General features: G+C 42.1%; 1 protein-coding gene across 3 annotated transcripts in view; it reads left to right on the top strand.

The window, feature by feature from the left end:
• Positions 1 to 22,721, top strand: part of LOC112218227 (GRAM domain-containing protein 4) — a 37,820-nt gene that overhangs the window by 4,660 nt on the left and 10,439 nt on the right. The window contains exons 1-14 of one of the 3 annotated variants that reach the window (XM_042301228.1): positions 3,006 to 3,089; positions 3,244 to 3,451; positions 5,210 to 5,333; positions 12,959 to 13,082; positions 13,372 to 13,430; positions 15,197 to 15,329; positions 17,763 to 17,788; positions 17,971 to 18,104; positions 18,375 to 18,466; positions 18,577 to 18,625; positions 19,054 to 19,125; positions 19,270 to 19,313; positions 20,895 to 21,004; positions 21,197 to 21,351. In XM_042301228.1, coding sequence (XP_042157162.1) covers positions 3,287 to 3,451; positions 5,210 to 5,333; positions 12,959 to 13,082; positions 13,372 to 13,430; positions 15,197 to 15,329; positions 17,763 to 17,788; positions 17,971 to 18,104; positions 18,375 to 18,466; positions 18,577 to 18,625; positions 19,054 to 19,125; positions 19,270 to 19,313; positions 20,895 to 21,004; positions 21,197 to 21,351 — 1,287 coding nt within the window. In that variant the 5' untranslated portion in view covers positions 3,006 to 3,089; positions 3,244 to 3,286. Of the gene's footprint in view, positions 1 to 3,005; positions 3,090 to 3,243; positions 3,452 to 5,209; positions 5,334 to 12,958; positions 13,083 to 13,371; positions 13,431 to 15,196; positions 15,330 to 17,762; positions 17,789 to 17,970; positions 18,105 to 18,374; positions 18,467 to 18,576; positions 18,626 to 19,053; positions 19,126 to 19,269; positions 19,314 to 20,894; positions 21,005 to 21,196; positions 21,352 to 22,721 lie in introns of those variants that run through there. The other 2 variants (XM_042301227.1, XM_024378854.2) reach the window with 2 other exon arrangements.

Here is a 22,721-nt window from a genome sequence, read left to right as displayed (position 1 = left end):
TAGATTAATTAGATTAATTTGGACTTTTGAGAAAGTGTATACTAGCTACGGCATCTCAAAATGGACAACCAGTGTTTATAGTGATATATATATATATATATATATACCAGTCAAAAGTTTGGACACCTACTCATTCCAGGGTGTTTCTTTATTTTGTACTATTTTCTCCTTTGTAGAATAATAGTGAAGACAACAAAACTATGAAATAACACATGGAATCATGTAGTAACCAAAAAAGTGTTAAGCAAATCAAAATATACGTTATATTTGAGATTCTTCAAAGTAGCCACCCTTTGTCAGTTTTTTTTGTATGTGGTTTTGTTATACATATTTTTTTTTTACACCTTTTTCTCTCCAATTTTGTGGTATCCAATTTGTAGTTAGTCCTGTCCCATTGTTGCAACTCCCGTATGGACTTGGGAGAGGCTAAGGTCGAGAGCTATGTGTCCTCCGAAAACACGACTCCGCCAAGCCACACTGCTTCTTGACACAATGCTCGCTTAACCCAGAAGCCAGCCACACCAATGTGTAGGAGGACACACCGTACACCTGGTGACCGTGTCAGCGTGCATGCGCCCGGCCTACCACGGGAGTCGCTAGAGCGCGATGGGACAAGGACAACCTGGTCGCGGCTAGCTGCGACACAGCCAGGATCTGTAGTGCTGCAGCTAGCACTGCAATGCAGTCCCTTAGACCGCTGCGCCACTCGGAAGGCCTGCAATTTATTTTTAATTTTTACGTTGGATAAAAGTAGAGACAGAGCTTCAAAATGGTATGTCATGGGAAAGTAATTCTGCTTTGAAAGTTGATAAACTTGTAACCCCACTTTTGAGAAAATGGCCCTTGAATGTTTTGGTACGCCTACTGGAGTGCTACTTTGTCTAGACCTATTCAACATTGTTCACACCCTCTTAAGCTTTAGCCCTGCCTGTCTCTTTAATGATTCACTTGTGAGGCCATGTGCTAAACAGAGGGAGTAAGATAGTCTTGAACTATTTGTTTGTTTACTATACTAAAAGTGGTTTAAGTAGTAGCCTACAATACGGGAAGAACTCCAGGTAAAAATACACTCTAGTCCTGCTGCTTGTTTACAGAAGACGTGCTGTGTAAGTGTACTAGGGAAAGAAGTGTAGTGGAAATGTTTTTGTCGGCTGGAGTCACACAGCCGTATGGATCTGTGCAAACCTGCTTCAACAAGTGTATCTTTTTTATTTATTTGAAAGATTCTTGCTAATATGAAAGATAAGATCCATATGTTTCGAAAACCTTATCGCCAGCAATGATTATTAAACGATTAAACAATAAAACAGAGCGTCGGGATTGTATTTCACAAGGTCCCACCAGTAAGCTGTGCTTATAGTTGAGAACCTTTGGGATTTGGATTTGATTTATCCCCGTTAGCCGATGGCAACAGCTAGTCTTACTGCGGTCAGACACACAACGAAAAAGACATTACAGGCAAAAGACTCCAATTTACATACATTTAAAAACATTAACATGTGTTACACATACAGTGCATTTGAAAACTGCCATGCACTGTCAACTGTGGGACCTTATATACTGTAGATGGGGGGTGTGCCTTTCCAAATAATTTCCAATCAATTGAATTTACCACAAGTGGAATCCAATCAAGTTGAAAAAAGTACAATTGTTTTGTTGACATTATCAAATAGTTTGTCAACCTTTTTGTAAGCTTATATATCAAACTCAATTATATCAAACTCAACCATTTATCTTTTCCAGTGATGCAGACATGGATGTCTCATTGTAATGCGGGATATGCAAAATGGGTGAACTTTGGGCACCTTTATCTCCTGAATGTTTTGGCATTCAGGTCCAAAAGGCATATTTAACCAGGGGCAAATATGTATGTTCAAATCAAAAGGAGTGCGGTCAAAATGTGATTCAAATGAATAAGAATGACCCTCCTAAATTAAACCTCGTCTTATAAAGGGTGCCTAGTCTCCTAATAAATGATGCAAGTTGGCCATGTACCACATCTCTCTTTCAACCTTTTTCTCTTTTCCACTCTCTTTCAATCTCACTCTCTGGGCAGAGGCTAAAGGGTCCAGCGCTCTGTCTGACCTACATAGAGTAAAGAGATAATGCTGGAACGACCCAGCCCTAAAATCATCCGCCTCAGTCACATTGGTCTCACACCGCTCTGGCCTTTGCTGGTGCAACATGTATAGCAAGTAACTCACCCACACCGCCTCAGTCACATTGGTCTCACACCGCTCTGGCCTTTGCTGGTGCAACATGTATAGCAAGTAACTCACCCACACCGCCTCAGTCACATTGGTCTCACACCGCTCTGGCCTTTGCTGGTGCAACATGTATAGCAAGTAAAGTTTTGGGAAAAGAATAATACTTAGAAAAATAGATTCTAGATGAAAAGGGATCAAAGTTAAGGAGGAAGAAGTAGACATTCTTCCTGCCCACCATTTGGCTATTTTCTCATCGTTTTAGAATTGTCTAATGATGAGGAGAAGTGATGGGAGTCAAGTTTGTTCTACGGTACGTGTCTCATTACTGATTTTGAGTAGAGGGTTTTATTTCTCCTGTAGGAAATGGATAGGAATGAAATCATGCTGTGTGCCCATTACTCTTGCAGAATTGAATGACTGTATGTGGATGACTATGCCGTTCATACCTCCCTCCTCATGCCTGTGCTAGAATGCAATGTCATGTGGATTGTACATGTACGTATTATATTGCTGCACAGGAATCTTTATATTGGCATTTAGAATTGGTCATATTCATATAGATGTATCATTTTCTGATATTTTTTATTAATGATGGTGATGTTTGGATTTCTGAGCTTGAACTATTTATTAATCATTAGTTATAAAAGAGACATGAGGGGTGCCATAATGAAGCTGGGGAGGGGCTGAGTGTAGGGAAAACGGTCACATGTGGCTGTACTGATAAGGGGAGGAACCGCTTACTTAGCTCCCTGCCTAGCAATAATGATGCAATGTTTAGCGATAAGGAGGAGACTGCACCCAAAGTGTGTTTTGTATACTACCACGGGTAGAACCATGTCTTTGTCTGTTCAGCTGTTCGATCCTCTGGGAAGAATAAACTTGGTTTGAGCTTTCATAGTGTCTGAGTATTTACTCTGATAATTAGAACCTAACAATGACAATACAATGCCTTATGGAGACACATCCTGGTCAGTGAGTTGGCGGTACAATATTTTATTCTAACCACCTGTGTCTTTCTTCCTTTTTGTCCCTACAGGGATGCCATACGCCATGTTAAGATAAAGACGACTGTGTTTAACATGCTTAAGCGGTTGGACAAAATCCGGTTCCGGGGCCAGCGGACAGATGTGTTTCTGGATCTGGGCGACTCGCCCAACACATCTGACACTGAATGTAGCGAAGAGATTCTGATGAAGCCTCGGCCCTCACTTGAAATGAAAGACACTGAAGAACTGCAAGACCCTGTAAGTGAATATCAGTATTAATAGAACCACAGAAATGGCATCTCTTCAGACTCTTTCACTTCACTAATTCTCACTGAAACAAAACAGATATTTGCCTCCTAACTTAGTTTGGAATCTTCCAGATCACTTTGTTAAGGGGTTTAGCCAAAATGTCCCCCCTTTGATACATGGCTTTCATGTTTGTTCAACTTCCTGTTGATGTAGTCAACAAGCGAGGACGGAGAGAGAGACAACCGCGGTCTGCATCACTGCAGGCAGAGCTTAGTCAAACGACACATGTGCCAAGGCCTGCCGCCAACTCAACATCCCTGAACACATTAGAAGAACAGCTATATTTTTCATCTTACTATTTCATTTGACTGCATATTCTGGTGCGTTGATGTTCATATTTTTGTGGAGAGAGGTTGATCAAACGGCTTGATCTTTGAAGATCTACTCAGAGGAAATAGTTTTCCCCATTTAACACCGATCCAAGTCCTCATGAGTTATTTGATATCATTCCACACGGGGTCAAATTGATTGCGTTCTTTATGAAGTGTCCAAAAAAAGCTCAAAGTTGTTGACAGATGCACACAAAAGACGTGAAAACTTGGCACTGGTGCGAATGCTCAGCTAGCCGATCTGGTTCCTAAATATCAAGACCCAACTTGCACGTCGAGTCTAAATAAGAGAAGACAGTTGGAGATGTTGATCTTTTTTAGGGTGGCTGTGTCTCAAACAAACTTTGACCTGGAACGCCTGTGCAGTGGAATTAGAGCTTCAACACAGCCCCTGTGTCTAACCACCGACGTCTTGGTTCTGGGAAACTGGGCTTCAGCCAGTTCAGTACTGTACAGTGACACATTTTGTTTGCCTCTTGGGCTTGTTCTCGTGGAAACAGGAACAGTGTGGTTCTTCTCACTCTGGTTATTTATCATAATCTTGACACCTTTGTCATTATGTTTTAATCGATTTATGAACTCGTGTCAAATAGCCGTTCCAGATGTATTTACCCGCGTAGCAGGCCTGGCTGTCATTACTTACCACTTTTGATGCACTTCAGCTCTTTTCTATCTAATTAACTTTGAGGTCTAATTTACACGGATGGAATACATTGAGGTACATTACATTTGTCAGCTAGTAGACCTAGTGAAACGCGTCACTGCTTCTCCAGGTAAATGGCGCAAAGAGGGACAGAGTTAATGTCCTTCTATTATTCTCATCATTTTACAATCTGCTATTGCACTGATTTCTCCCCTTCTGACACGAGCTGTCTCTCCTTCTGCTGAGAGGATGTGAAATGAAATCGGCTTTGCCTCTCCCAGCTCTGTTGTCTGAGTAGTGTCGTACAAGTTGGCAATAGTGGCTCTCACTGTGGCAGTCCTCTCTCTCTCTCTCTCTCTCTCTCTCACACTCACTTTCTCAATCTTTCCTCTTGCGCACTCTCACCATCTCAATCTCCTTTGTTTCTCTCTCTTTGTCAATCTTTGTTCCTCTATCAGTGTTTTGGGTCATGATACTAGGCATACAGGATTATACTGCTGTTTTTGAGCCAGGCTGGAGGGTGCAGGGAGAAACTGTAGGGTGAAATGAAGTCTTCTTGCCTCCATTTGTTTGTTTGGGTGTTTTATGTGTGTTTGCTTTGCGATATCAGAATTTTGAGGTTCTGTGTGCAGGTGTTTTGAACCAGAGACTACGGTAGCTCACATTGGCAAGGAGGTTGTTCTTCTTTACTCACCTCTGCATCACCCCTGGATTTGTGTGTTTGCCCACATCCAGGCTGGTCCAGGGACACTTACGATGCCTGCTGCAGCCATCCAGGACTACCAGAGGGCTGAGACAGATCGACTCAACGACTTGAAAGGCCACCTGGAAATTGCCTTACTGGAAAAGCACTTCCTACGTGAGTACTGCACTTTATTTTTCAACCTAGGTGATAGTTTGTCAGACCTCTAGCCGGAAGTCTTTGATTTGCAAAAAGGGATATCATCACGTTTTGTTGTTTGATTGCCAATCTTCACAGCAACTTTGGATATCTGTCTTTCTTTCCTGTCCTGGTGTCTGTTGGGGCATTTTCACACATGCAGTAACAGTCAAAAGTTTGGACACACTTTCTTTATTTCATCAAAACTATGAAATAGACATCAAAACTATGAAATAACACACATGGAATCATGTAGCAACAAAAAAAAGTGTGTAACAAATAAAAATATATTTTAGATTATTTAAAGTAGCCACCCTTTGCCTTGATGACAGCTTTGCACACTCTTGGCATTCTCTCAGCCAGCTTCATGAGGTAGTCACCTGGAATGCATTTTAATTAACAGGTGTGCCTTGTTAATTTGTGGAATTTCTTTCCTTAATGCGTTTAAGCCAATCAGTTGTGTTGTGACAAGGTAGGGGTAGTATACAGATTATAGCCCTATTTGGTAAAAGACCAAGTCCGTATTATGGCAAGAACAGCTCAAATAAGAAGAGAAACGACAGTTCATCATTACTTTAAGACATGAAGGTCAGTCAATACGGAAAATGTCAAGAACTTTTAACGTTTCTTCATGTGCAGTCACAAAAACCATCAAGCACTATGATGAAACTGGCTCTAATGAGGACCGCTACAGGAAAGGAAGACCCAGAGTTACTTCTGCTGCAGAAGATAAGTTCACTAGAGTTACCAGCCTCAGATTGCTGCCCAAATAAATACTTCACAGAGTTCAAATAAAAGACATCTCAACATCAACTGTTCAGAGGAGACTGTGTGAATCAGGCCTTCATGGTCGAATTATTGCAAAGAAACCATTACTAAAGGACACCAATAAGAAGAAGAGACTTGCTTGGGCCAAGAAACATGAGCAATGGACATGAGACTGGTGGAAATCTGTCCTTTGATCTGGAGTCCAAATTTGAAATTTTTGGTTCCAACCGCCATGTCTTTGTGAGACGCAGAGTAGGTGAACGGATGATCTCCGCATGTGTGGTTCCCACCGTGAAACCTGGAGGTGTGGGGGTGCTTTTCTGGTGACACTGTCAGTGATTTATTTAGAATTCAAGGCACACTTAACCAGCATGGCTACCACAGCATTCTGCAGTGATACGCCATCCCTTCTATTTTGCAGTTAGTGGGACTATCATTTGTTATTCAACAGGACAATGACCCACAAAACACCTCCAGGCTGTGTAAGGGCTATTTGATAAGGAATGAGAGTGATGGAGTGCTGCATCAGATGACCTGGCCTCCACAATCACCCGACCTCAACCCGATTGAGATGGTTTGGGATGAGTTGGACCACAGAGTAAAGGAAAAGCAGCCAACAAGTGCTCAGTATATGTGGGAATTCCTTCAAGACTGTTGGAAAAGCATTCCTCATGAAGCTGGTTGAGAGAATGCCAAAAGTGTGCAAAGCTGTCAAGGCAAAGGGTGGCTACTTTGAATAATCTCAAATCTTTAAATATATTTTAATTGTTAAACACTTTTTTTTGGTTGCTACATGATTCCATATGTGTTATTTCATAGTTTTGATGTCTTCACTATTATTCTACCATGTAGAAAATAGTCAAAATAAAGAAAAACCCTTCAATGAGTAGGTGTGTCCAAACGTTTGACTGGTGCTGTATTTCTGAGCTCGAGTTCGAATCAGTTTGTTTTATTTGTTACATTGTATTTTTGTCGTTTGGTAAGGTTGGTTTCAAATTGTCAACTGAACTAAAATGCCTAAACGAAACCACGTGTTCATGTAAGTCATTTTATTTATTGGGCAACAATGCGCACTTTAAATCCATCTATAATATCATGGAGCATCACTTTGTGTCCCAATCGTATTACTTCAGCTTTCTCTTCCGACCACAAGCGGGAGGGAACTGCCGTGAATATGTGCTTCGTTTGGTGCGTTCCCGAGTGCGTTCCCGAGTGTTCAAATGGACGAACTAAAGGGGGTAAATGCACTAGAGTGGGAAGAAATGTTTTTGGGTGTGAAAGCCCCCTTAGTTGGTCATTGGAATTTGTGTAAATTGTGTTTTTCTCTCTTTCGGGGCTCTCCTGGCTGCAGAATTACTGGCTCCTATAACCCTCTGGCAACGATAAGTGTTAGCCTCCTCTTACCCCATCTAGGTCAGTGATCGTACATAGTATCTGTGAGTGACTATATCACTACTAAATGATGATTACGTTTGGGCCGTTATTGTCATCCTACTCGGGCATGTGTCATCCTACTCGGGCATGTGTCATCCTACTCGGGCATGTGTCAATACATTGTCAATACATTTCGCACATTGAGGAGATCAAAGTACAGAAGAGGTGTGTGTGTGTGTCCTTCATTTCACATCAGTCCTTCATCTTGGATGCAGGATGTGTGTGTCAGCAGTGTGTGTCTCATTGCACAGCCTATTGACCTCTGTCTAGCACCAAAGGGTACTATGGGAATGATCACAATCTCCAAATGTACTTTTGCTGCTCTGCTAAAGCACATGTGTAGTGACTCTAGGGAGGAAAAAAAAGAAAAATAAGGTGAGATTCCAGATTTCCGTGTTGTCACAGTTGGTATTGAAGTTGATAATCAAATGACAATGACTGGGAGAGCGTTGTGCATTTGCAATGCGAATGTTGTTTGTCTGCCTTGATTTGAATCCTGGTCTGTAACTTGTAAGGGCTGGGAGAATGTTTTATCATGAGCCTTCAGGGAGGTGGTAAGTCCTTTTAAAAAAAATTCTGCTTTGAGTCAGTAAGACCTGCAGCTCCGGGACGTGTTCAGGATTGGTGGTGTTGCATTTCACTGTGTTGGCAAACCTTGTTTATCAAAGTGACCCAGCCTTTAATTTCAATTAGTGTGTCAGCAGGCCCAAGAGATTACCCCTATGCTGATCAGAGAATGGTTAAAAACACACACACACACACACACACACACGGACATACGCTACAGTAAACGCAATCGCTACCAGGAATTACCAGTTACATTTAAACACACCGACCACAGCCATTGTGTTTAACACACACATGCACAGCACACACTGCAATGCTGATTAATTGAGGCCAATCTGCCCTGCGATCAATACATTAGTCTAGCAGACAGTCCATGTTGTGATATCATCAGCCTCTACAACGGAAAAAGACCGAGGCATTTACCAGCCTTTTGAGTTGGATACAATTGACAGATTTAATAGTGCTGTAAGGGACCATTTCCCCTAAATACCTTGGATTTCACTCTCACGGTCGGTCCTTTCACACAACCTGCGACAGGAAGAGCCTCAAGAGAGCCAGGAATGTGTATTTTTATGAGTTTTTTTTCCCCCTTGCTTGCTCTCTTGATGTTTAAATCCTAGAGGCCTCCGCATTTACCACCTGCACTGACTCTCTGCACCTTAACACACATGCACCCACACACACACACACACACACACACACACACACACGCGTGCGCACGCAAACAATTTAAACACTTGCCCCCCCAATCCCCTCTTCCCTGATACATGTGTACTCTAAATTGTGCCTTCCTGTATTATACTTATGCAACGAACAAAAAAAGATTCTACTGATCCAAGGACATTGTTTGTATTATCTTTTATAAAATCTAATTGCTTTTGCATTGTCGAAGCAACCTGCAAGTAAGCATTTTGGAAGGTGTGTACCATGTGTACCCTGACTAATACAACTCGAAACACTTTACGATTGTAAATAACGTGAAGCGAGGTAATCGTCCACTATGAGTGCGGAGGACGTGCAAAAGTCAGACGAGGACCTTCTTACTGTGCCGGCAAATGAAATCCATTTCTACAGGTAGTCGATGTCACAGATGCTTCCCCACACTCTGAAGAGAAAGGCAGCCAGGTATTGAAGTACCATTGGGTGTCTCTGGTCTGATCCGCTGGTACAGAGACCGAAGGATAAGAGGTCTCAAACAGTTAATTTCACAGCAGTAGTTACTTCAGAAACATTCAGCCTCTCCCTTGCTCTTGGCAACTATTAATCTATGCTGGCTAGAAACCACAACGCATTTTTTTTTTTATAGTCTCCAATTCCAACCTCGTCTGTTCACTGGGCGCGTGTAATCAGGGCTACACTTAAGAATGAGAGATTGGTAGCAGTAGTATGATGTATTTTACTAGGCATTAATTATGCCTATGTTTGTGGGAACACTGTTAAAGTAGTCCAGGTTCTGTTGTACATTTTATGTAACAGCTTGCCCCCAGAGAAATGGGTCTGTTTATACAACAGCGAGTGTTTTCATCGTCCAATAAGGCTATATCTAAAATGCGTTTAATCTTCACTTGAGCTAACGGTTGGTAGGTACTAAAGCGGTTGCACCTCCCAGGTGCCCTGTATTTGAGGGCCAGCTTCTGTCTTTAGAGATCAGAGGATGGGGTGGTTGTTTCCAGTTTACTCTGCTAGTCTCTGGCTCCAGGCCAAAACAAGTCACATGGGTCACACCTCCTCCTGTTTTACATTGTGAAATGCCTGGATGAGGTTACATAGCGATACCTCGGGAATGTCCAGGCCAGCCTGTAGACGTCATTCCACTCGCTGTTTCCTTGTTGTGAGTCATTGCACAGGGCGTTCGGTTTTCTTAGGGAAAGTATTAGTGTGAGGAGATGCTGCATGTCCTGGATGGCATTAGTCCTTTGGCTCACTTTTTATTTTATACCCACTCTTAGACACTGACTCTGGGACAGTTGGTCATGGTTATATGATCCCCCCCCGCCCCCCTTCCCCATCTACCTAGGATGTGTGAGGATATAGCTAGCTTTGAGTATGACGTGAACCTCACACAGAACACTATTGAAAGTTTACAGGAATTCAACCTATTAAGCATTGCATCATGGAATTGGATATGTAATTCAAACAGCTTGTGTAACAGGAGTAAAATACCTCTGTTTACCCTGGCATTCCTTTCCCTAGCCTGGCAACATATCCATTAGCTAAGTGTTAGCCAGTGATAAAGATACACAGCACCTCCCTTACCATAGGTGTCCCATGATACTGGCGCTTGAAAGATTCACTTGAATACGATAAAAGACGAGAGCGACCTCAACAGCGCATTGAGAGATGCTAACATAAATTGTTGTCTTGTGTTTGGCAGCTAGCCAAAACAAGGCACTGTGGGAAAGAAGAAGCAAGGAAGTCGGAGAGAGCGAGAAGCTGGCCTTCAAATACGGAGAACCTGGGAGGTACAACCGCTCTCTGTGACCGCCGGTAACTTCAGGACAAAGTTGACGACAAATACAAAGTTACCAACGTCTTTGCAATGGATACAAACCAGCGAAAAAAGATGCTTCCAATTAAAACCTGAGATGACTGCATTAAAATACAGTAGGCAGATTTTACAATGTATTAAGTGTGTGCCCTCAGGCCTCTACTTTACTACCACCTATCTATGACACAAAATCCATATGTACATTTGTGTGTATAGTGCGTGTGTTTGTATGCATGTGTCTATGTGTGTGTCGCTTCACAGTCCCCACTGTTGCATAAGGTGTATTTGTATCTGTTTTTTAAATACATTTTTTTACTGCTGGCGTTACTTGATGTGGAATAGAGTGCCGTGTAAGTCATGGCTCTATGTAGTACTGTGCGCCTCACATAGTCTGTTCTGGACTTGGGGACTGTGAAGAGACCTCTGGTGGCACGTCTTGTGGGGTATGCATGGGTGTCTGAGCTGTGTGCCAGTAGCTCGGCGCATTCAACATGTCAATACCTCTCACAAATGGTGATGAAGTCCATCTCTCCTCCACTTTTGAGCCAGGAGAGATTGACATGCATACTATTAATGTCCCTTGACTGCACGACCAAACAGTAGTGCTGGTGCGTCAAAACTAGAGCCTGTAGGACCTGCCTTGTTGATAGTGCTGTTGAGAATGCAGAGCAGTGCTTTATTATAGACAGAGTTCTCCCTATCCTAGCTACTGTTGTATCAATATGTTTTGACCATGACCGTTTACCATCCAGGGTTACTCCAAGCAGTTTAGTCTCCTCAACTTGCTCAGTTTCAGTCAATTGAGTTCTATTTTTCTACTTGTAGGCTACCGTCTGTAATTTGCCTCAATATATTTCATGATGTGTAGCCTAACGTGCGCAATGATTTACCAAATCTTGATTTATTGCATTATTATAGGGTAAGCAATAGAATAAGCCGCATCAGTATTTGCAAACATAGGTGATAGATATTATCTAGGAGCTGATCCGTTGTCAGTATTGTGGAATAATTCTAATGTTAAGGTAAGATTTGAATGGATAAATCTGATCCGAGAGCAGCGGTGCCTTTCCTGCGATCCTCAGTATCGACACATGCCTCAATGCGTTTAGCGAACATTCTCCACGGGTGGTGTTTTGGGAAACGTGGGTTACATCTTCGGCCGTTGTAGGAAAGATGCATTGTTAAAACCCTCGGAAGATGCATTGTTAAAACCCTCGGAAGATGCATTGTTAAAACCCTCGGAAGATGCATTGTTAAAACCCTCGGAAGAGTCATTGTTAAAACCCTCGGAAGATGCATTGTTAAAACCCTCGGAAGATGCATTGTTAAAACCCTCGGAAGATGCATTGTTAAAACCCTCGGAAGATGCATTGTTAAAACCCTCGGAAGATGCATTGTTAAAACCCTCGGAAGATGCATTGTTAAAACCCTCGGAAGATGCATTGTTAAAACCCTCGGAAGATGCATTGTTAAAACCCTCGGAAGATGCCCTCGGAAGATTTGTTAAAAGATGCCCTCGGAAGATGCATTGTTAAAACCCTGCGGAAGATGCATTGTTAAAACCCTCGGAAGATGCATTGTTAAAACCCTCGGAAGATGCATTGTTAAAACCCTCGGAAGATGCATTGTTAAAACCCTCGGAAGCCTAAATTCCATCGCTATCCAGAAACCGGGCCCTGGACAGTTGAAATGAACGTAGTTGATACCTTGTTGCCTGTCTACCTCCATCTTATTGTGTTAGCCTATCCCATTCAAATAATATCAAGTCATTCTTTCTCTTGTGGATTAAGGAAGGACATTGAGGAAGAGTCTTCTTGAGATCTTTTCTGTATCTGTTATTCTGTGTTATGGGGGAACATCCCTTGTGGAAAATGAAATGTCTCTATCTTTTATACGGTCTTAGTTCAATTACAGTGATTTAAGTAGGTTGAGGTGTTCTCTGCCAGAACTCTGTGCTACATTCATTTTTAATTACCTAAAACCGTTGCATTAACGAGAGAAACTTTTACGGGTCTTAATTCATCTTTTTTTCTCTCTGTTCAATCAAATAAAAGCTCAATGATTTGGGGAATGTTAAGGTAGTTGTGGGCAAAAATATCAGTTCCCATAGAACAGGCGTAGGCAACCCTGGTCCTGGAGTGCAGCAGATTCTTATTTTAGTTCCAACCAGGCACCGCATCTGATTCTACCAATCATCAGATGTGCTACTTGGACAATGTCAGTGACTGGTTAAAGACTTAACCAGTTTGTCCAGGTGCCTTTGACAGTGACTCTCCAGGAGCAGGGTAACTGTTAGGAATATGTATTGGCTGAGACATTGATGGGCTTTTATTGCTTTATTTTTCAGAGGAAGAGTTGAGGAAACTTCGGGAAGAAACCAACATAGACACTCTGAAACAGGATTTGGAGAAGGAGAGATCGAAGAGGCTGGTCTTGGAACAGAAACTGAACTTGGATGTTCTCAAAATGGGGTAAGGGGCATGTGCGCACATGCTCCACTGCTGGCGTCCTTGTGTTAGTGTGTCTGTGTGTGTGTCCGTTGTATTTGTCAGTCCTTGTTAAAAATGGAGCCTCTCCCTAGAGTTGGCAGTGGGAATTTCTCAAGAAGCAGAGCCAGGCTACCAATAAGCAATAATAGTTTTTCCCCTGTCATTTTGCTTTCACTTGTCTGACACAATTATGTCTCAATAAGTGAATGTTTTTCTGAAGCCATGACTAATGCTCTACCTACCAGCAATGCATTTTCTCTCCTGTTCCTAGACCGGAAGATTCCCCATCACAGCGACCCAGAGAAACGCCTCCAACTGCCAACGGTACAGGTAAGCCAGAAACAGGTATTCCACAATAGACAACTGAAGATGCGTACAGACACGCTAATTCACACATTTTTTTTGAATACCTTTCATTGCTCTTGACTCTCCCCAGACTGCACATCCATTTCAGCTCCATAACATGTCATCTCTCACTCATCACCTGTCTCGTAATGGTCTTGTATGTCTTCCATTTCCTAATAATTTCTCCCACAGTTGATTTCTTCAAACCAAGCTGCTTACCTATTGCAGATTCAGTCTTCCCGGCCTGGTGCAGGTCTACAATTTTGTTTTTGGTGTCCTTTGACAGCTCTTTGGTCTTGGCCATAGTGGAGTTTGGAGTGTGACTGTTTGAGGTTGTGGACAGGTGTCTTTTTATACTGATAACAAGTTCAAACAGGTGCCATTAATACAGGTAACGAGTGGAGGACAGAGGAGCCTCTTGAAGAAGTTGTTACTGGTCTGTGAGAGCCAGAAATCTTGCTTGTTTGTAGGTGACCAAATACTTATTTTCCACCATAATTTGCAAATAAATTCATAAAAAATCCTACAATGTGATTTCTGGATTTTTTTTTCTCTCATTTTGTCTGTCATAGTTGAAGTATACCTATGATGAAAATTACAGGCCTCTCATCTTTTTAAGTGGGAGAACTTGCACAATTGGTGGCTGACTAAATACTTTTTTGCCCCACTGTATGCTGCTGCTACTGTTTTATCATCTATTTACCTGTTTCCTAAACACTTTATCCTTACCTATATGTACATATCTAACTCAATTACCTTGTACCCCTGCACATCGACTCGGTCCTGGTACCCCCTGTATCACAGGTTGGTGGCACCCTAATTGGGGAGAACGAGCTCGTGGTAATGGCTGGAGCGGAATGAGGGGAATGGTATCAAATACATCAAACACATAGTGTCCATATGTTTGATGCCATTCCATTTGCGCCATGCTGGCCATTATTATGAGCTGTTCTCCCCTCAGCAGCCTCCTGTGCCATTGTCGTTACTCATCGTCTATCTATTCCTCGTGTTATTTTTCAATCATATCCTGTTTTTTTTTTCTCTGCATTTTTGGGAAGGGCCCATAAGTGAGAATTTCACTGTTAGTCTCCACCTGTTGTTTACGAAGCAGGTGACAAATACAATTTGATTTGAACCACCCACCACCACACAGTCTCGGAAATCTCAGACCTATGCTGGAACATTGTTAACATTGTGGGATGCAACCAGCATGCTTTGGGAGACTAACCACCACATTGGTTGTCCGCTCAGCCACATTCCAAACAAAGCGAGGATGGAGTACAGATTGGAATGGTACTTGTGAGTTGTCTTGGGGAATAACCCGAGGTGACTATTGTAATTGGGTGTGATGTCAGGCTGCAATTTATTTTAGTGAGGTGTCTCGGAGCGAGCTGTTAGTTAATTAGTTCCAGAGACGTGCTGGGAGACGATACAGTATGAGGGGAAAGGAGATTAGAGAAACTGCTAAATAAAGACGAGGTGTTTGGATACACTGTAATTAAGAGATACAGGTGCTAGCGTAGGTCTGACAAAAAGCATACACAGTGTTCTATTCACGTACTTTCATACTGCAACAACCATGCAACATTGAGTTGAATACTGGTCAAATGTATACAGTAGAAGTCGTGGTCACCAACACTAATCCTGGAAAGCAACAATGTGTGCAGGCTTTTGTTCCAACCCAGATATAACCGACCTGATTCAACAAAACAAGGTCTAACAATATCCCATATGTTCCTCTGCCCCTGCAGACAAGCAGAAGGAGACCATGTACTCATGGCTGCAGGCGTGGCTGTACAACCGGTTCGGAGCGTACATCGGGGACTTCCGTTTCCAGCCGGAGGAGAACACAGTGGAGCCAGAGGAGCCGCTAAGCGCTAAGAGGTGAGAACTGCCACCCCCCCCCGATGTGGAATTACCCTTACCTTGACTTCTGCCTAAAGTCCCATAGTGACGGAATCCACAATAATCCATTGTCTACTTCTGCCACAGCCAGGAGGTGGAGCATAATAGGCATCGTCCAATTCATGACTGTAAATCAGGGGACCGATGTTAGCAAAGCGTCACTATGGGGCTTCAGCTAGGGTTGCAAATTTACCAAAGTTGCCAGAATCTTCAGTATTTTTGGTAATTAACAGATTGCCGTAGATGTTCTATCATAACTTTGGTAAATTATGCTTGAATAAAATAAATCTATTCATATAATATTTTTTTTAATCTGTTGTCCATGAGTTTCTAGTAGATAGACCACAAGAGAAAATGTTATTTAATTTAATGCCTAATTTAATGAAAAGTATCTAATCAACGATGCCATTTATTTTCTATTAACTCTGCAACTCTTCCAACTATTGACTTATCGTCACAACTGCCACCAGTTTGACACCAAAATACTGGCAACAAATACACAGTGACATAGTCAAATAAATGAAGTGTGTAAAAAAAATGACATGATGGATATTTCATGCTGAAAAGCCTCATATTTGATGCACACACACTACATGTTCATGTTTTAAAATGGATGTAAATTGTGAAGTCTTGTCTGTGATGTCTTTTTCGTTCTGTGTCCGACCCCAGTAAGACTAGCTGGCGCCATTTGGCGTCGGCTAACGGGGATCCTAATAATTGAAATCAAATGTTCACTAAGTTGATGGTTTATATTTAGGATCATGTTTTACAGATTTGTCATTGTATTTAAAAAAATTTTTTTTTAAATCATATTAAAATCTGCAATATATATATATATATATAACTTTTTGGGTGACCTGACGAAATTCACATAGAAATAGGAGTTATAGCGCTTTCATTCTCATTGAAAGACAATCTAAGAAGCGTTAGATGGGTTTTATGTACGCTGTTTATATGCTTCACGTTCTGAAGTTACATTTTTATGTCTTTTACTTTCGGTTTTGTACACCAGCTTCAAACAGCTGAAAATACAATATTTTGGGTTATTGAAAATTAATTTCTTAGTGGTTTAGATGATAAAATGACTCTGTACTCTATACGTTGCTTGTTTTGTCACAAACTGACATTAGGCGAACTATTTGAATTTTAGCGAACAGGAAGTGGCTAAGTGATTTCTGCATATTACACCTTTTGAATGATTTCATACTTTAAAGGTTTTAAATGTGATAAGGCCACACAGAGGGTCGGAGATAATTAGACACCTGTGATAATCTGAAATACCCAAAAGGGCCACTACATGTCTTGTGATAGATTACATAAATTCCTTGAAAGATTCTAGTAGTGTACTGGTAAACGGCAAAAGTTTCCAGTAATATACCTTCCATTTGTAACCCTAAACACAACTCAAGGTAAGGTTAATTCCACCCATATTTGGATTTTGCCTGAACTATCCCTTTTTAAGATTTTGATTTTATCATTTGCGCTGACGTTGCTCCCCTCTGCTTCTCCCCTATCATTTCGATCAGAGTGGGGGATCAGCCAGCCACTGTAGTCATCAGGTTAACCAGCTCAGAAGACCCTGAGTACTGCTGCTTAGAGAAGGGTCATAAAACTGATGGCTTTGTAATGGGCCTAGAGTCTGTCAGCATGCTATTCATCAGCACCCACCGTAAAGTAGCCGTCCCCATGAATTCACCCTGATGTCAAATTGGCCTGTTGTTATAACCCACAGCCAATCCCAGGCCTTTCAGCACAGTAGAGGTTGTAACCATGTTGTTGTGGAAGTGGGAGGATTGTCTGACCCCTGCTGGTAGGTTGAGTGCACTGCAGCAGGCTGTTGTCATTCTATGCTAGTTAAAACCGATTTAGGGTCCGTTCTTCCTGCTCCAATCCAAACAGTGACCTTTTACAGTTGCCCTGGACCAGTCCTCTCCTGAATAACTCTCCTAATAAACTATGTTATGAAACGTACAATAGACAGAGGGGAGAGGAGAGGAAGAGAACGCTCAGTGTTAACAGTGTCAGTATTGTCATGAGTAGTCTGACTCAAACTGTGTCCTGTAACTTTATCCAAGTACATAAGAGGACGGAGAGTGAGAGAGCAGAAGAGGCTGGGGGCGAGAAGGAAGGAGTGTTCACTGCACCCTGCCAGTTGAAATGAACTTGATGTTAGTTTTTGAGGCTGAAAGGGAGATGAGATAGGAGGTAGACAAGAAGGCTTTGGCAGACAAGTGATTCTTCCAGGCAACACATATGCCAAATAAAATAAAGGTTAAAATAAAATACTTTCCAATGAAGGATAGCTAAATGAAATCAGTTGTCTCTTCCTCCACCAAAACCTATATAGCACTGTTTGTGCTTTTGCTTGTTCTAATTGAATAAAACTCCCCTTCTCTTGTCCCCTGTCCTCAGATTGACTGAAAACATGAGAAGACTCAGTAAGTGTTGTAAATTTAGATGTACCGATCACACTCAATGTCAGCCGTATCTTGATGAATATCATATTCTGAGTCGAATACTATTCCAATGACATATCTTTATTGTAGTAAATGATGTATACATGATTGCTGCATTTGTGTCTTGATCGTGTTTTTTAAAATGTTTTAATACTTGTCTGTAGAGCGAGGTGCCAAACCTGTCATAAACTTTAAGAGGAACCTTTTTGCCTTATCCAGCTGGCAATCAGTGTATACGTCAGCCTTCGCCTTCATTGTGAGTACATCTCGATTGTATACGTCAGCCTTCGCCTTCATTGTGAGTACATCTCGATTGTTCTCGAGGCTTAAAAATCAAGATTCCAGCGGGAAAGATCAATAGATCTATCGCTCCACCTGTATAGCAACATCTATTTATGTTTTAGAGTGATATTTGCATGTAAATCTATATCTGCCCCAAAACGGTATACAATATGTGTTGCATAGTACTGAGATGTTTCACACCTCAGTATGAGTATAGACTAGAGGTGGATAGATGGAAATAATAGATTGTGTGTGACCTGTTCTCCCCCTTTTTTATTTTCCACAGATCTATATGAATGCAGCGTGGCACGGTTGGGCCATCCCCATGTTTATCTTCCTAGCCATTCTAAGGTTGTCCTTGAATTACCTCATTTCCAGGTAGCTAAGCTCATTACAAGGTGCATTGCCTGTTATAAGTTGTTCCACTTGAACATGTGCAATCTGCTTCTGAGTTGAGTCAAACTTGTCTCTCTCCACTTTCTTCTCAGAGGTTGGAGGATCCAGTGGAGTATTGTGCCTGGTGTCTCTGAACCTGTGGTAAGACTTTAATAATGTCACCTCTTTTGGGATCTAGCTTTACCTAGGAAAGGTCAACAAATAATCCCCTTGCACCTTCCACACGCCCCTACCTCTTCAGTGTTTGTAGATTTTAGGGCACTGGGCGTGTATGAGGTATTCTGGGTGGGGTTATCCCTGTGCTGGGATGTGGGTTTTATATGGTGTGTATTCTCTTTTCTCTCCACTGGCTATCTGGTAAACAGGCTACCCTCTAGGCAGTCTCTTCTGCTGATGTGTGTGGGTCTGGTAGTGGTACTCTCTCTATTCTACTCTTTTCCTTTCGGCATGGTTAATACCTGCCTGGCGCCCGAACAAAATCTTTATCTTTACCCCTCTCAAATAAATACCGCTACTTAATGCGGTTTGCTTTCGGGGCAAGAGTTTGGATGTAACTCCTCTTTTCCTAGGAAGCACCAAAAGAGGATCTGACTGTTTCAGAGAAGTTCCAGTTAGTTCTTGATGTAGCTCAAAAAGCACAGGTGAGCTGTAATAATTGTTTCACCTTCTTGAGTTAGAAATGCTTAGAGATGCTTGATGGCAACTATTCATAGTTATGGAGCTGCGATGTGTTTTTAAATGGTTTAAATTGCCAATGTCACAACAAAAATGTGTGTTCTTAACAGAATCTTTTTGGAAAGATGGCAGATGTCTTGGAGAAAATAAAGAAGTGAGTGTGTGTTTGTTACCGGTATGTTTCAGTTTGTTAACCAACGTGTGTTTTACACTTTGTGTGTATATATACAGTTGAAGTCGGAAGTTTACATACACCTGAACCAAATGCATTTAAACTCCGGTTTCCACCATTCCTGACATTTCATCCTCGTAAATGTTCCCTATCTTAGGTCAGTTAGGATGAAGTTTACATACTCAATTAGTATTTGGTAGCATTGCTTTTAAATTGTTTAACTTGGGTCAAATGTTTCGGGTAGCCTTCCACAATCTTCCCACAATAAGTTGGGTGAATTTTGGCCCATTCCTCCTGACAGAACTGGTGTAACTGAGTCAAGTTTTTAGGATTGAGGTTAGGGCTTTGTTATGGCCACTCTAGCCATTTTGCCACAACTTTGGAAGTATGCTTGGGGTCATTGTCCCTTTGGAAGACCCATTTGCGACCAAGCTTTAACTTCCTGACTGATGTCTTGAGATGTTGCTTCAATATATCCACATCATTTTCTTACCTCATGGTGCCATCTATTTTGTGAAGTGCACCAGTCCCTCCTGCAGCAAAGCACCCCCACAACATGATGCTGCCACCCCCGTGCTTCACGGTTGGGATGGTGTTCAGCTTGCAAGCCTCCCCCTATTTCCTCCAGAACATAAATTGTCATCATGGCCAAACAGTTCTATTTTTGTTTCAACAGACTAGAGGACATTTATCCAAAAAGTACGATCTTTGTCCCCATGTGCAGTTGTACACCGTAGTCTGGCTTTTTTATGGCAGTTTTGGAGCAGTGGCTTCTTCCTTGCTGAGCGGCCTTTCAGGTTATGTCGATATAGGACTCGTTTTACTGTGGATATAGATACTTTTGTACCTGTTTCCTCCAGCATCTTCACAAGGTCCTTTGCTGTTGTTCTGGGATTGATTTGCACTTTTCGCACCAAAGTACGTTCGTCTCTAGGAGACAGAACGCGTCTCTTTCCTCAGCGGCATGACGGCTGCATGGTGCCATGGTGTTTATACTTGCATAGTGTTGTTTGTACAGATGAACATGGTACCTTCAGGCGTTTGAAAATTGCTCCCAAGGATGAACCAGACTTGTGGAGGTCTACAATTTCTTTTTCCTGAGGTCTTGGCTGATTTATTTAGCTTTTCCCATGATGTCAAGCAAAGAGTGCTGTGTTTGAAGGTAGGCCTTGAAATACATCAAAAGGTACACCTCCAATTGACACAAATTATGTCAATTAGCCTATCAGAAGCTTCTAAAGCCATGACATCATTTTCTGGAATTTTCCAAGCTGTTTAAAGGCACAGTCAACTTAGTGTATGTAAACTTCTGACCCACTGGAAATGTGATACAGTGAATTATAAGTGAAATAATCTGTCTGTAAACAATTAATGGAAAAATTACTTGTCATGCACAAAGTAGATGTCCAAAACTACAGTTTGTTAACAAGAAATTTGTGGAGTGGTTGAAAAACAAGTTTTAATGACTCCAACCTAAGTGTATGTAAACTTTGAGTTCAACAGTGTATATATAAATATAATAAATAATAAATAAATCTGTGTGTGCGCGCATGTGTATTTCAGCCTGTTCATGTGGGTGCATCCTGAGATTACTCGGAAGCTTTACGTTGGTCTATGGGTGGCCTTGATCTGCTCCTGTCTCATCCCCTACAAACTCATGGGCTTTATGATCGGTAAGTACAATATGTAAATTGTACCCTGGACTGACCTAAGATCAGCATAGGGGGTCACTCCCTGCTACACCTACTCGGTGAGAGCCCCAAGCATTGAGATGAGAAAAAGACTGAGATATACCAGACGAAGAAAGAGACATGGAGAGATCCTCTTGTTCTTCTCTCATGCCTTTCTGCATGTCTCTTCTTCAGGGCTGTATGCAGGGATCAAGTTCTTCCTAATCGACTTCATGTTTAGGAGCTGTCCCAAGCTAAGGGACAAGTATGACACGCCCCACATCATCTGGACCAGCCTGCCCACTGACCCCCAGCTGAAGGAGCGTGGGGGCGCGACATTGTCCAGATGGGTACGTCTCAAACTCTACATATACTATTGTATATAATGCGTTTGGGTGTCTGTATATGTGCAGATCTTTGGTGCCTACAGTGCATTCGGGGAAAGTATTCGCTTCAAGTTTTCTTTATGTTAAAGCCTTATTCTAAAATGTACCAAATAGTTTTTTCCCCTCATCAATCTATACACAATACCCCATAATGACAAAGTAAAAACAGGTTTTTAGAAAATGGAAATATGACATGTACATAAGTATTCAGACCCTTTACTTTACTTTGTTGAAGCACCTTTGGCAGTGATTACAGCCTCGAGTCTTCCTGGGTATGACGCTACAAGCTTGGCACAGCTATATTTGGGGAGCTTCTCCTATTCTTCTCTGCAGATCCTCTCAAGCTCTGCCAGGTTGGATGGGGAGCGTCGCTGCACAGCTATTTTCAGGTCTCTCAGAGATGTTCGATCAGGTTCAAGTCCGGCCTCTGGCTGTTCCACTCAAGGATATTCAGAGACTTGTCCCGAAGCCACTCCTGCTTTGTCTTGGCTGTGTCTGGAGCAGGTTTTCATCATGGATCTCTCTGTACTTTTCTCCGTTCATCTTTCCCTCGATGCTTACTAGTCTCTCAGCCCTTGCCGCTGAAAAACATCCCCACAGCATGATGCTTCACCATAGGGATGGTGTCAGGTTTCCTCCAGATGTGATGCTTGGCATTTCAGGTCAAAGAGTTCAATCTTGGTTTCATCAGACCAGATAACCTTGTTTCTCATGGTCTGAGAGTCTTTAGTTGCCTTTTGGCAAACACTAAGAGGGCTGTCATGTTCTCTACCATAAAGGCCTGGTTGGTGGAGTGCTGCAGAGATGGTTGTCCTTCTGGAAGGTTCTTCCATCTCCACAGACAAACGTTGGAGCTCTATCAGAGTCACCATCGGGTTCTTGGCCACCTCCCTGACCAAGGCCCTTCTCCCCCTATTGCTCAGTTTGGCCGGGCAGCCAGCTCTAGGAAGAGTCTTGGTGGTCCATTTAAGAATGATGGAGGCCACTGTGTTCTTGGTAACCTTCAATGCTGCAGAAATGTTGTTGTACCCTTCCCCAGATCAGTGCATCGACACAATCCTGTCTCGGAGCTCTACAGACAATTCCTTGGACCTCATGACTTGGTTTTTGCTCTGACATGCACTGTCAACTGTGGGATCTTATGTGTGTGTGCTTTTCCAAATCATGTCCAATCAATTAAATTTACCACAGTTGGACTTCTACAATCAAGTTGTAGAAACATCTCAAGAATCATCAATGGAAACAGGATGCACCTGTTCTCATTTCCGAGTCTCTTAGCAAAGGATGTGAATACATATTTTACATAAGGTATTAAAGTTTTTTATTTTTAATAA

The sequence above is a fragment of the Oncorhynchus tshawytscha genome, linkage group LG19 (genome assembly GCF_018296145.1).
Source record: "Oncorhynchus tshawytscha isolate Ot180627B linkage group LG19, Otsh_v2.0, whole genome shotgun sequence".
In the NCBI taxonomy this organism is placed as follows: domain Eukaryota; kingdom Metazoa; phylum Chordata; class Actinopteri; order Salmoniformes; family Salmonidae; genus Oncorhynchus; species Oncorhynchus tshawytscha.
Note: the sequence above shows the minus strand (reverse complement) of the source record. Positions and strands in the feature narration are given on the sequence as shown.